Source organism: Canis lupus, chromosome 20 (genome assembly GCF_011100685.1).
Source record: "Canis lupus familiaris isolate Mischka breed German Shepherd chromosome 20, alternate assembly UU_Cfam_GSD_1.0, whole genome shotgun sequence".
Lineage (NCBI taxonomy): Eukaryota > Metazoa > Chordata > Mammalia > Carnivora > Canidae > Canis > Canis lupus.
The window spans coordinates 28,035,683-28,050,416 of NC_049241.1; the positions used below are offsets into that span (position 1 = coordinate 28,035,683).

Here is a 14,734-nt window from a genome sequence, read left to right on the forward strand (position 1 = left end):
TAATGTGGATAATGCTGTTGATAGCAAGTGTGGTCAGGAATGTGATCCAAGAAAGAGGAAATAAATGTCCTTGGTATCAGGCAGCTGCTGAATTTATTTTACTTTATTGATATGGCACTCTACAAACAAGAGCCAGATATGTCCCAGGATTCCTCAGATGGAGCAGTAACACTCTATTCACTCTGCCATTCCCTCAAAAGAATTATTAACATTCTAAGTGTCTCAAACCTGAAGAAGGTATGGCATATATTAATATACATGAGTCACTACATACATATACATGAGCTTCACATTTCAGAAAGGTACTGAATATGGGCCAACACTTATGAGTATAATTTAAAGAAAATAATAATGTTACTTATAATAAATAAATTTAATATTAATAGGATAAATAAAATACAAATGGGATAGTAAATTTGTATTATAAAACTAAGTTATAAAGGATTTATAATAATAGTAATTATCTTTGGCAATCATTCTAAAAATTATATAAATCTATTCTTATATAATGATTTGGAGAAAGGATGGCTTATTATTTGCCTCTCTACCCAAGTCAGAGTATAGCAATCTAAATAATTTCCAAATGGTGGAGTAGTACAATGACCCAGAAAGTTTAAGGCAACAGCTTATATAAAGATCCATGTGAAAAGCACCATGGGTTTGGCACCCTCAGTTATCACTTTACAAATCCATTCTGTTCATTAAAATATTCCCAAAAGAAAGTAAGAATATAAACAACCTTATTAAAAATGTGCAATTTCAATGCATAAAGTACATAATCAAGATTTCACTTTCATCTATAAAACTGGAAAAAATTTAAATGATAATGCCCACATTGGTGCCACCTCATCGGAGGACAATTGTTTCAAATACCTTAAAAACATATAACCTTTTGAACCAGAAATTCTACATCTAGAAATTAAGTAAGTAATAAAAGAAGTATACTAACCAGTTATCTTGAAGCAGAGGTTAGTTTTTGGAGGTGAAAAGTGTTATAAATACACATTGGAAAAGTGTATTTGGAGGTGAAAAGTGTTATAAATACACATTGGAAAAGTGTATTATTGTACATTGGAAAAGTACATAAATTAGAAATCAGTAAATAACTTCCAGGACAGGCATACAGTATATAATATATAGCTATAAAAATTATGGGGAAAGACATTCTATCTAGTGGCATGGAAATACATTCATGATATATTAAGGAGAACAAAACAGGTGACAAAACAGTGCCTATTCTAAGAACCCATTTGTTATGGGTTGAATTGTGTCCATTCCCCACATCCCTAACCCAAGATTCATATGTTGGAAGTCTGAAGTCCTGTCTCCTAGCACCTCAGAATATGACCTTATTTGGGAATAGGGTGATTGCAGATGTCATTAGTTAAGATAAAGTTATACTGCAGTTGGATGGGCTGTAATGACATTTGACTGGTATCATATAAAAAGGAAGAAATTTGGACACAGACAATAGGAGAATGCTATGTGAAGACAAAGGCTGTAATTGAGGCAATGTATCATCTACAAGCTATGAAACATCAAAGATTGTTAGCAAACCACCAGAAACTAGGTGAGAGGTATGGAACAGATTGCCATTTAAGGCTCTCAGAAAGACCTACTCTATCCACACCTTTGTCTTGGACCTCTAGCCTCTGGAAATATAAGATAATAAATTTGGCAGGTGTGGTTGTTAAGTAAATGACCAAAGGAGGATTTCAAGCCATGTCTATCTGATCCTTGTCTCTTCTGTGCCTGCCACGATCAAATATACTGGGTATGTGTATCATGGGGCGGATTTCTTTGACATGTTATTTGGAGCCATTTCATTCACAAGCAATATATTTATTAATTTTAAATCACAAAAATTAATAAAAATTACCCAATGTTCTTCTACTGAGAGATAACTAACTTTGATATTTTGAAAATTTTTTATGTTCATGTAACTTTTTTCCTGCGAAAATGATATGTTAGCTTGTCACTTACTTATCATTTTTGTAATGTTGGGCAAGTGACCCTTATAAGGTCACTATAAAGTATTAATGAAATTATGTATATAAGATAGTAGCACTGACATATACAGCTTGACACATACGAAGGGATCATTTCTTTACAGCCATTACAGTGAACTCCCACTATTTATGGGAGCTTTGTCCTTTTTTAAAACAAAGAAGTATGATATTCCTTTTGGAAAACAGCTTCACAAATTCATGGTCACCTTGCCAAAGCCTGCTGGTAGCCTGGGTTTCCAATGTATCTGAACACTGATCTAGGACTTGACAGTCCAGTCTAATCATTCTTTCCCTGCCAACCACACCTGCCAAATTTTACTATCCCACTCAAACTCATTTGGGTTATGTGGACCTAATCTTTACGGCCTTTAGTATAAAGAATGCATGCATCCATGTATGAGAGAGAGAGAGAGATGTGAAAGAGAAGGAGGGAGAGAGGCAAAATATCTAGGAAAGTCTAGAAAAAAATTCACCCTTGCGAATTTTCCAATTTATTATTTCTATACATCAGCAATAAAACATATTCTGGGGGAAAGAAGGAAAGAAAATAAGAATGCATTGAATGTTTGCTATGTGTCATCACTCTTTACAAATGTTATCTCATTTAATGAACACAGTAGTTCTGCCTGCTAGTTATGATTTTCACTGATATAAATATGAAAGGACCAGAGAGGATAAGTAACATGTCCAAGGTCACATAGCTTGTCAGTCATGAACGGACAGTCAAATCCAAGTATTCTTTCCGTTACCAAATGAGGGAAATGTAGCAAATAAAGCCAGACATTAAAAGACACACACATACCAGCCAACAATTTAAAATAATTTTAAAAGGAGAGAAAGTATAATATTTACACTTCAAATTCACCTGCTGTGGCTGGAAAACTTAGTGGTTTCCCCTAGAATAGTTAAATACCACTAACAATTTTACATATACTCTTTTTTTAACCAATGAAGTACATGTCTTTTAAGATAAATTTCAAATTCATATATAATAATTGTGCTTTTGCTTTCAACTGTTTCTTAAATAGAATTTGCAAGGTGGTTCTGGCAACAAAAGTTCTTATATAAATTCTAGTAGAGAATTATGAAACATGCAAATAAGCCTTCCCCCCTTTCCTCAAACAGCTGCAGCTAGAGATGAACATTAAAGGTAACACATCAGACATGGCCCTTACAGGAAAGATGCCTCGGCTACCTGAGCTTTTGTTTTCTGGAGTCAGCAATGGTCAACATTTATTGAGTCTTCTGATAGGAACTTTCATGCATATTGGCTCATTTTATTCCAAAGTATTGTGTTATGGATATTATCGCTATTCTATAGCTCAAGGAGATGAAGGGATTCATCCAAAGCTTTTCAGGTATTAATTCATTTTTATCATGTAAACATATTTTTGATGTAGGTAAAATCCCTAGAAATTAGAAGTTCAGTAAAATTGATTTGCCCGTGAACATACCCAAATTCTGTTATTGAACCCAAGCTTGTGGCTCTAAAGCCAACACACTCTGTATCATCATCATAATCCCTCCTCATTCACCTATCCCATTTTCCAGTTTAAATATCTCCTGGGAACTTCATTCTTCACTCAGATCATGGGTTTGTGCCTAGTAATTTCCTGGTATCACTCTTTCTTCCAATCTAACCTTTCTGCTTTCTCAATTCTTCTGGATCCCAGCTTCAGGAAGGAGCCCAGGGGGAATGCCAACTGTCTATCAGGTGTAGGCAAAACCATCAGGTGAATTAAGGGCATGAGAGCACAGCCAGGCAGTCTCATGGTAGACCAGATGGAAATGTGAGCACTTCTTGTTAAAGCCATAGGGGGTATGTCTTTTTGTTTGGCACATAAATCTTTCAAAACAACAAATCCAAAGAATGGCAGCTCACATACACAGAGACACACAAAGGGCAGACAAAATTCATTTGTTCCTTCTGTATTCATGATGGAATTTGTTTGACTTGAGGAATTTATCAGGCATCTAAAAAATAATTTAGGTGTTTGCATCTTGCTAAATATCCAGATCCATTCTCAATTCTACAGAACCTTCACAAGCATGTTTTCACAACACATTCCTGACCTTGAATTTCTTTATACAATAGATCAGTGAATATAGATTTTGTTAGAAAAGATACACAAGATCAACATAATTTATCAGGGAATAGGAGTATTTTTGAGGAGTCAAAGAGTTCCTGAATGAATTTGGATATTCCTAGTCATTATGGGGGCATTGAAATTTTGTTTGCGTTCTGGCAGCATGAGAGTGAAAAGGGAACAGAATTGGGATTGAGAAGACATGACTTTAAAAGGAGTGATATATATTGTTCCTACCATATTCACTGGAGAAATCATTTAATTTCAAGAGCTGGGAGAAATGAGTTGTCACCATTAACGCAAGGTAACATGGATAAATGATTAAGATGAAAGAGTCTGGCATCCAATTGGCTGGGTTCAAATCCTAGCTCTATCACTTACTAGCGGAATAACTTCAGGCAAGTCGCTTGATCTCTTGAGTCCTCAGTTTCTTCATCTGTCAAAAGGAGTTATTGCTTGGTCCTTCAAAGGTGATGATGAGATTAAATGAAATAATCCATGTACAGCACTTAGTAAAGTGCTTGTCTCTATGTATTAGTATTCATATTACTCGTATATGTTTTATGATCATCTCACAATGTTCTCCCAATGGAGAGATAATAACAGAATGAAAAATGATACGCAATAATAAATTGAGCAAACTTTATACTGTGCTAGAACTGTTAAATGCATTTGTCGATAACATATCATCATGTTTAACAATCTCTTCCTTAGATACAAGCAGGGAGCCTGAGTATGGACCAGACATTCTGCTGGGAGTTTTGCAAACATTATCTTACTTAACCTTACTGGCAACCAAAAGACATGACTCTTGTGTCCTTTCTTTGATGTCTCAGGACCGCAAGGAGCAGTATGATTGTGTAGTCAGCTCCACTTCAATGGCTGGAAAGAAGAGCAGTTTTCTTGAATAAGGCTCATTCCAAAGCCCATGCTCCCTAAAGCCCCATGCTGCCTTTCTTCATGGTGATTCTGCTTGTCAAACCAACTCCTCTCCTCTCCTCCCTCAAACAGCACCTATCACACCAGGCAAACCAATGACTCTTTCATTAGTATATATTCAGGACAAAAAGTTTAATTGGGGTAAGAATGTTAAACTAAAAAGAAATACACATTAGTGTGTTCCTGTTTTCTATGACATGAATAAACACAGGAAATAATTATTGTAGTAATTAGTCTTCTAACATGAAGGGCCAGAGCTCAATTAACCTACCAATATATGAATACAGATGAAGGGCATGTGGTTTGAAGGAATACATTTTCCTTTGAAAATGGATTATTTAATCACAGGCAAAACCTCATCATTCCTTTCAGGAAGAGGTGATGAACTAGATGGCACAAGCTCATGGGCCCTGTGTGTTGAAGGGCCAAAGGTACACCCCTAAAATAACATCATCAATGTGAATCCACCAAATGATCTCATCACAGAGAATTCCAGGGAGGTTGGTCCTAGATCTCAAAGGTGCAATACCTTCTCCTTGAGAAAACTGCTAGTGCTACCTTAATCAAAGATGTACTTATGAAAAAAAAATCATTTATTCTTCCACCAGACATGTAAACCTCTCGCTGTGCCTAATGTGCTCATGATTGCAAGAAATATCCTTCCCACTCCTCCCCTGAAAGAACAATCTCAGAAGACATGTTTTGAAGCTCCTGATCCTTTTATTCAGGATACGACAGAGCTAGTGGTGGGCATTTGATCCATGGGCAGCCAATGCATAACCTGATGTGGCCTGGGGCTGATAGTTGTGTCCACATTGAAAAAATTATTAGCTGAGCCAGTCACATTCTTTCTCTTAGGATATTAGATTAGAATCATGAAAAGATTAGAATCAGGAAAAGAAGAGAAAGGGAACACACAAGGGGAGCGAACAGGACTGGTCAGAACACAATAATGGGACTCACTGCTCACTGCTTTGAACCCGAGACATGAGACCTGTGCATTTTTCAGTTCTCACACTTTAATTGCTGTAAGAACTCACCTCCTTTATTGTACAGTGAGTACGCCTACAACTGCCCTCTTTCCTTTTATAGTTGGGTCAACTTATGTGAGTCACTCTCCTCCACAACGAAGAGTAATAGCGAAACAATTATTTCTATAGTTCTCACGATTTGTCTTCACAATGAAGATCATGAAGGGGAAATTACACTACGTCCAATGTGTTCTCAAACATTCGTGTATTCAGTCTTTATTCTCTCCCCTCCTTCTCTTCTTCCTCCTTCTTCCTTCAACTATTACTCACTGAGGACCTATTATTACCTGATGTTTTGATGGGATTTGTAAGTGTCCCTGGAGTTGTTCTTACTATGTGTCGAGCACTGTGTTAGATACTTAGAATGTACTGATGAATAAGACAAATGATATTTTTGTCTTCATGGAGCATTTAGTATGGCTGTAAAACTAAAATGCAAACAAGTCATTAAAGAATGTGCTCAGGGAGCCATTAGGAAGCTGACTTCTGGCAACACCTGCCTACTCAGAGGTGTCCTTCCAAAATAAGTGACATCTAAGATGACACCTGAAGGGACAAGAGGAATATGCCAGCTAACTGGGGCTGGGTGAGAAGTGAAAGGCAGTATTATATCCAGAGGAAGAAGCATGTGCAAAAGTCCATCAAATCAGCAAGAAACCATCACCAGTCCTCCAAAACATCTAAGAAATGTGAAATGTGTACAGAGCAAGAAACTGGATTTCAGCATGAGAGCTAAAAAGGGTGAGGATGGACCTTCCCCATATTTGATGAGGCATCAGCTTCAACTGGCAGCACCATTTTCTTCTTATGAGTTCCAAAAAGATCAGAGAGACTGAGGCAGAGGCTTAGAGGGTAGTTGGTGGCTGGGAAGGACTCAGCCACTCTGGAAGCAAAGATAAGGCACTCCCACTTCATGTCTCAAGCTTCACATGAGGGCAATTATCATATGCTGTCCAGAGTCACTTAGATTAGAAAAAAACATTTCTTTATCATGACTTCATCATGATCACAATTATCTTTACTTTTGGAAGACATTTAAGTTTACAAAGTGTTTTACAAGCTTGATCTCACTTAAAGTTTACAATACTGCAAGGGACTCTGTCCCCAATATTTAGGTGAGAAAACTGAGGTTTTCAAAGAAAGGTTAAGCTAACTGAATGAATAAGAATAATTACAAATAATTACAAATATGGCTATATATTAAGTCAAATATATGCCTGTAGAAGTTGAAGACTCAAAGGAAAGTCATGGTTCTCTACACACTTTTTAGAGATTTTTCTTTCTATTAACACATGACCCTTTTTTTCTTGTGTGTATCATGAAGAGGTACAGTTCTGTGTGTCTGGACAGAACTAAGAATAATGCCTCTACTTGAACATGAGGGCTGGATTGCTACCCTGTTCCTATCTGGGAGACCCCCAAGTGCCAGGTGTAGCTGAGTATTAGGGTGTGGTAAGTAAGTTCCTGAGGTTGATCCTGTAAGGACTTTCGTCTACAACCTGGATAATTCAGTTGGATACATTCAGCTATTCCAAAATAAGCAATTTCTATAGATTATGATTTGAGAAAAATTAGGAAAAGTCTCTCCCTGCACCACAACAAAAAAACTCCTGAGAACCAAGTGCCTGCAATTCTTTCATGAGACCTCTACCTTTAGGTTCAACAGTGGCCTCTCTGCAATGTTCTTTGAAATGCAGATACTCCAAGGGCAAGTCCCCAGAGTCATTTATGCTATGGAAGAAACTAGCAAAACAAAACAAAACAAAACAACCGTGGATGGTATATAGATAAAGGGGCTCCAAGAAATACATGCAAGGTGAATATAGATTTTCTACTTCAGAATTTTGCCAAAACCCTAACTTCGAAGAGATTGCCAAAATGTTCTAAATTACCTTCTGATGGACTTTTACTTTCTTCTTCTTCATCATTCCCAGAATCACCCAAATAATTATCATCATCATCATCATCATCATCATCACCAGTACCTTCATAATTTGTTGAGCACTTTTTATAGCCCAGGCACTATGTAAAGAGGTTTACTTTCATTAAGTTACTTAATCTTTATGGTAATCCTCTGAAAGAGAAGCCATTATCAATTCAATCTATAGATGCGAAAAATGAAGCCTCGTGAAGTTAAATAACTTGTCCAGGATTACCATGCTAGTGAAGACTAAAATCAGGATTCAAAAACCATAAGTATATGTTTCACTTTGTTTCTGTATTTGTGGGGCCAAACACCGACTGTCTTAATAAACTTGGAAATGCATTAAGTGATGAATCCATTAGCATACTGGGGAGTTAGCTGCTCTTTTATGAAAAATGTATTTATTGATTCATATTCCAATTGCATATGATTTTGTCACTAATTGAGAGTCTAGAAAGTTATAATTAAATCCACATTAACGTAGCTTTTGAAATTACAAAAAAAAAAGAAATTACATCAGACCCCAATGACAGATTGCTGTTCATAATTTAAATAACTTGTATGTTAGAATTCTCTGTCTTGTTTATACTTAGAAAAAAAAAGAGTTGTCTGACTCATGCAAACAGATTTTTTTAAGAAAATAGAAAAAAAAGAGCATAAAATGAGATTAAATTATTGGCTTTATAATCATAGTCTTTTTTACATATTTTAAATGAACAAATACTAATTTTTAATTAGAACCTACTCTACTTGGTTAATTAATAAGTAATAGAAAATAAAACAATATAAAAGATAACTGATATGTGTTGTGTTCATCTCTAAAGGCAAATAAATATTCCTTGGCATTTTCAGAAAAGGCTTCAAAAATATATCTTAGTGGGTGAGATAAATACTGCAAAATAGGATAGTATCTGCCTTTTAACGTTTCTTTGAGGCTTAAGGATAAGGTATAGCAGGTGCCTGCCACACTGAAGGAAGCAAAAATGTGTATCATTTAAGAGAAGACAGTTTGGAGTGAGAGTGCTCAAATCTTGGCTTTGCCATTTCCTACAATTTTGTTCTTGATGAGTTAGTTAACATCTCTGAGCTTCACAGTGAAATGGAAATGTTACTCATATAGATTTGACATGATGATGTATTGAAAGCACTGAAATATAGTCCCTCATATGAAACTTGCATGAGAAAGATAGTTCTTCTTACTTTTCTCATTAAGGATTTAAAATGGTGATATATTATATTATATGAATTATGTTATTGCTTTATTTTGTTATTATCAATAACATTATAAATGTTATTAATATCAAGCAAGCAGAATGATGTTTGTTTGGAAAACTTAGTTTAGAACTTAGATTCAAGGATGAAGATTATACAAAGCAGGTACCTTCATTTAAATAAAGTAGTAGCCCTACAACTCATGTGTCAGACACACTGCATCTTTGGATTAGCTGATCTCCTTTGGGAAGGCAGAAAGGAAAAACAGAATGGAAATGCAAGGTTTAGGTTGCTGCAGAAATGGTATGGTAAAATTTGAGATGGATGTCAAAGAATAGGAATTAGAAGAATCAGGCAATTTGACTTAGCAGTTATTTCCAGAGGGACAGAATCTGGACCTGCAGCATCATGTTATTAGAGGACAATGCCAAATATCATTTACTGAGTTGAAGTCCTTTTGATGATCTTACATCTGCACCAATTCTGGTCCTGGATGATATAAATGTGTTGCCATTCCCACATTCCATTACACATAAATCCAAAATGTATATTCAGTCTTGTAAATGGTAGAAGAAAAAATGTGCTGACAGTATTTTTTAAAAGGAAAAAAAGAAGAAGAGGAAGACTGAAGTCCTCCTACTGGCAAAGAATTGAAATAGCAAAATTAGTGATTGGTGGAAGGTAGGACTCTACCAACTTAGTGTTTCAGAGTAAGTTGAAGAAATAGGGTAAATTTAATTTTTTTTTTTACCATTTCCAAATAATGTTTTAAGAGATTTGCTGGATAGAATACTATCAACAGGGAATAAATGAAACAAACCATTGAAATCGGTGCTATGTCCTAAATTTGGGGTTTGACTCAACAGATAGTGAGAATTCCCTGACCTCATTTAAGTAGAGGCTAAGAACTGGGAGTTTTGCCTCAAAGTCTTTAAGTTGGCTACAACTTTTCCCTGAAGGCTTGACTTTTATACGTTAAACTTCCAATCTACTATATCCATGAGCCTTTCCTAAGCAAAGTGCACATAAATACAATGCATTTCCTCTCTAAGGTTATATAAATCCAAAAGCAGAGGATGTCTTTAGAAGTAATACCACTTCATATGGTCAATCCATAGGAAATCATTCAAAATATGAGTTATTTTTTAAAATTACTCATGTGTCCAACTGTGGACAAATGATATGTCTATGATTCTTCCCGCATACCATAGCTTTTTTTTACCCTCTCCTCTCCTCACTGCATCTCAAATTACACTTTTTGGAAAAAATCAATTTTAACAGTTCAGTAGTATATATTTATGTTTTTCTCTATGCGCAGACAAATCACTCTCTCTTTCTGACACACACACACACACACAACCATATTTCCCTTTTTTTGTTTCTTAAAAGATTTTTAAAAAATTATTGATGAGAGAGAGAGAGAGAGAGAGCATATACACATGTGCAAATGTGAGCAGGGGAAGGGGCAGAGGGAGAGGAAGAGAGACGGAAAATCGGACTCCCTGCTGAGCACAGAGCCCTAAGTGAGGCTCCATCTCACAACCCTGAGATCATGACCTGAATCAAAATCAAGAGTCATATGGTTAGCTGGCTGAGCCACCCAGGCACCCCTTTTTCTATTTTTACAAACATGGTTTTACGATCTACATGTCAGTTTGAAATGTGATTGAATAAATTGTTGATTAAAAGAATAAAAGCCACCTTTTTCCATTTAACAATTTACCAAGTATTAGGAATGAAACCCATATTTTTGCACTTGACAGTTTTATCAAAGACAATTACATATACTGACCTCTAGGTCAATACATATTAATTTAACTCATTATTTTTAATGGCAGCATAATATTCCACAACATGTATGAACCATACAGTAACCATTTTCCTATTAATGGACTTACTGTTTCCAGTTCTTTCCTCTACAAATGATGTTGCAGTCAATATCCTTGAACATATATCTTTACATACACTTTTATTTCTACAGCATAAATACAAAAAAACAAAAGGATTATAGTTCAAAGACTTTAAAGAGTACCAATTTAAAGCTGCTCTCATTAGAAAAGGAGAAAGGGGGGTGTTGTGCGTGTTATGTCATGATCAATTTACAACTTTTGCTGATCACTTACTGTTTTTTTTTTTTAATTTTTTTAAATTTATTTATGATAGGCACACAGTGAGAGAGAGAGAGGCAGAGACACACACAGGCAGAGGGAGAAGCAGGCTCCATGCACCGGGTCTCCAGGATCGCGCCCTGGGCCAAAGGCAGGCGCCAAACCGCTGCGCCACCCAGGGATCCCTGATCACTTACTGTTAACCAAGCTCTATGGAAGGCACTAGTGGGGAACACAGAGACAAACAGAACAAATTTCCTGCTATCTAAAAGATCACTCTCTCATTGTCACCATTTTCTACAGAAAAGATGCCTCAGAGTGGTTCCTCACACCAATGCATACACGTAACACATTTTCCTTCTCTCTCTCCACTTTATTAAACATTCTCAGTAATGAACCTTCTTGTCTCCTCTCTCATTTCTCTACCTTAGCTCTTTTAAAAGGTAGATCAACTAACTTAAATGAATTTTTAAGGGTTTGGTTTTTTGGGTGTGTGTGTGTGTGTGTCCCTTATCCCTTATTCAGGTTCTCTTCCATAAATGAGAAGCTAATCACCGATTTGCAAGCAAAAGCTCTTCCACCTTAGAACCTCAGAGACCTAGAAGAAGGAAAAGACTAGAAATATTTTAGGTGTAATAAATGTTCTCTCTCGCACACACACACATACACACACATCAAGAAAAAAACAACTGTAATGCAGTGTGATAAATTCTCATGAGTAAAATGTAATAGAAGCCCAAAGAATGGGCTGAATCATTCCATTTTGGGAAGAGAGAGGGGAAAGGAACAAATGTGAGAGAGAACTTCAGGAAGGTAACATTTAAACTGAAGTTAAAAGACAAACACTTTTTCTAGGCTTATGGCGTGAGTATGAAAAGAAATAGCAAGAGCGTGAAGGTTAAAAGGGCTCTTGAGTTTTGGAGGGAACCTGGATAGCTTATCGTGGTGGTCCTCCAATCTTAAAGTGGATAGGTTATCTAGGGGGCTTGCTTAAAATGCAGATTCCTGGGTATACACCTTCCCAATATTTTGAGTTAATGTCCAGAAGTCTGCATTTTAAACAAATTCATCCAGGCTTAACTACTTTGAAGTATGTCAGTAGAGGCTGTGTGGTGAGCAGTGGCATGATGTTGTCAGAGGGCTGAAAAGAATACAAATTAATGTGTCAGGTAAGTGACAACCTAAGACAATAAAAGATATCAGAAAATGATGTCAACTCTTTGAATCTTGTTTTGAGAGACAATGGTTTGGCAGTGGAGCTATTACTTTCATCAAAAACCTCTGCTCTTCCACAGGGATTGTTTACTGAATGGCTAAATGAATGAATGTGGGCAGAATTCTGAGAAAGCCAACCGGAAGTTTCATGGACTGTGAGCACTGCTTGCTTTGTTTAACCCGGCTGTGAGGAAACCTGTTTTAGGATGACCATCCCAGAACAAGGTGCAAGGCTTCCAAATGTTGTCTTGACATGTGTCAAATTGATATATTCGTGCATTTTTACGCAGGCTCATAAACAAGGCAAAAGTGCTTACCCTGTGGATCATCATGCACCACAAGTCGTGTAGCCAAAGCCAGACATTAGCCCTTTAGAGCTGAGATCTGGGAGGCCAGAGCACGCTCTTATATAATTTCCCAGCTAGTCAGTGGTAGGGCCTGTGATTAATGCTACATGACGGGCTTTGAACTTCCCTGTGCAGATGGGTCCGGCTGCTCCTCAAAGCTCCTAGCAAGAGAGGAATGTGCGATCTGCAGATTTCACTCTGAATAACCATCATCTAAGCCAACAGCACTAGCACTGCTCAATGAACGACTGCTACTGTGCCTCACTCCTTATCAATAGGTTGCCATAGGACTGTCAGAGTGGTTTGCTGTTGTTGTTGTTGTTGTTGAACGGGGACAAAACAGAGGAGTAACAAAATTTCGGAGAGCCCAGTGGCTGAAGAGAGCTAAGCAAAGAAGGCTGGGAGCTGGGGGGAGGTTCTTCTGGAGGAAATCCTGAGAGCCCTCGAGCAGTGGCCGGGGTAGAGGAATGACACCAGGGATGGAAGGCGTCCTGCCCTCTCCACCAACCGCATTCACAGCCTCGCGGCGCCTCGCCGGAGCTCCCGCAGGGCAACTGAGCGCAGCAGCGCTTCCAGCGTCCCGGGCCGGGCGGGCGAAGGAGCGGTCCCCACCAAGAGCAACTTTCAAGCTTGGCCAAGGCAAGGCCCAGCCTTCACAGTGTCCCTTCAATCCACGCCCCTTAGCCACCCTCCCCTCCACCTCCGACCCCCCGCAGAAGCGCAGGTGAGGCCGGGAGCGCAGCGGCGGCCCCTCCATCTGCTGCGCTCCCCACCTCCCCATCTCCCGGGGAGGCTCCAGGCAGCAGCCCCGGCGAGGGCGCCCGCGGGAGGGGAGATGACACCTCGGAGCGCTTGCAAAAGCCCGTCTGCACGGCCGCCGCCGAGCGCGGTGCCCCCGGCCGGTGCCCGCCAGCGCCGGGGGGGGGGGGTGCCCAGGACCGGACTGCGCGAGCGCCGCGCGCCCTCCCGACCTCTCCGCACCTGGCTCCGCGCCCCGCCCGCCGCGCGCACTCACCAGTTCCAGGGCTCGCAGGAAGGCAAGGGGCTCCTTGAGCGCCCGGAACGTGCCCGCGGAGGCCAGCTTTGGACGGACGAGAGCGAGAGAGAGAGGGAGAGAGGAGAGGAGAGGAGAGGAGTGAGGAGGGGGCCGCGGCCCTTCCCGCCTCCCGGGGCCGCAGGGCCCCCAGCCCCCGCCGCCCTGTCCAGACCAGGTCCGCCCTACCTGACTCACGGGGTCCATCGCTCGCGCGCGCGCTGACCGCTTCTCCCCTCCGGATGAAGTTCGGGGGGCGCCGCCGAGTCGTCCTCGAGGCCAGAAGCTCGGCGGCGGGCAGCGCCCGGGGGGCGAGGCCCGGGCAGCTCGGGGCCCGCGCGGGCTGGCTGATGCTCGGCTGGCGGTGCGCTCCGCGAAGCCTGCGCGCCCGGGCTGCGAGCGGAGGCGGCGGGGGGGCGGGGAGGGGGCGGGAGGGGGAGCGCCCGGGGAGGGCTGCCATTGGCCAGCTGCAGCGGGGGGGCGCGGGGGCGGGGGGCGGGGGGCGGGCGAGGCCGAGCGCGGGGCTCCGGGCAGGCTCGGCAGCGCGCGCCCGCGCCCTCGGGCTCGGGGAAAACTTGGGGGGCCGAGGGCGGGAAAAGCCGGCTGGCTGCGTGGGCAGCGGGGTTCCAGGGCGCAAGCAGGGGTTGCAGGTAAGAGAAGGGCACCCGCCCCTTACCTGGGGACGTGCGTGAGGTCCGGGGACATCCGAACACCAAAGCAAGCCTGCTGGCGTCGGGGGCCGCCCTGGGTGCGGCGGGGCAGCGCCGGGGCGGGGGCGCATCCGAGAACCCGGGGCCGCGGCGCCTTCCCCAGCACCAGCGGACCCGCG

General features: G+C 40.6%; 1 protein-coding gene across 1 annotated transcript in view; it reads right to left on the minus strand.

Moving 5' to 3' along the window:
- The window catches only part of SYNPR (synaptoporin), a 290,161-nt gene extending 275,878 nt beyond the window's left edge, over window positions 1-14,283 (minus strand). The window contains exons 1-2 of the mRNA XM_038565948.1: window positions 14,095-14,283; window positions 13,888-13,953 (exon numbers count right to left, since the gene is read on the minus strand). Coding sequence (XP_038421876.1) covers window positions 13,888-13,953; window positions 14,095-14,112 — 84 coding nt within the window. The 5' untranslated portion in view covers window positions 14,113-14,283. The remainder of the gene's footprint in view (window positions 1-13,887; window positions 13,954-14,094) is intronic.
- Window positions 14,284-14,734: the final 451 nt, after the last annotated feature.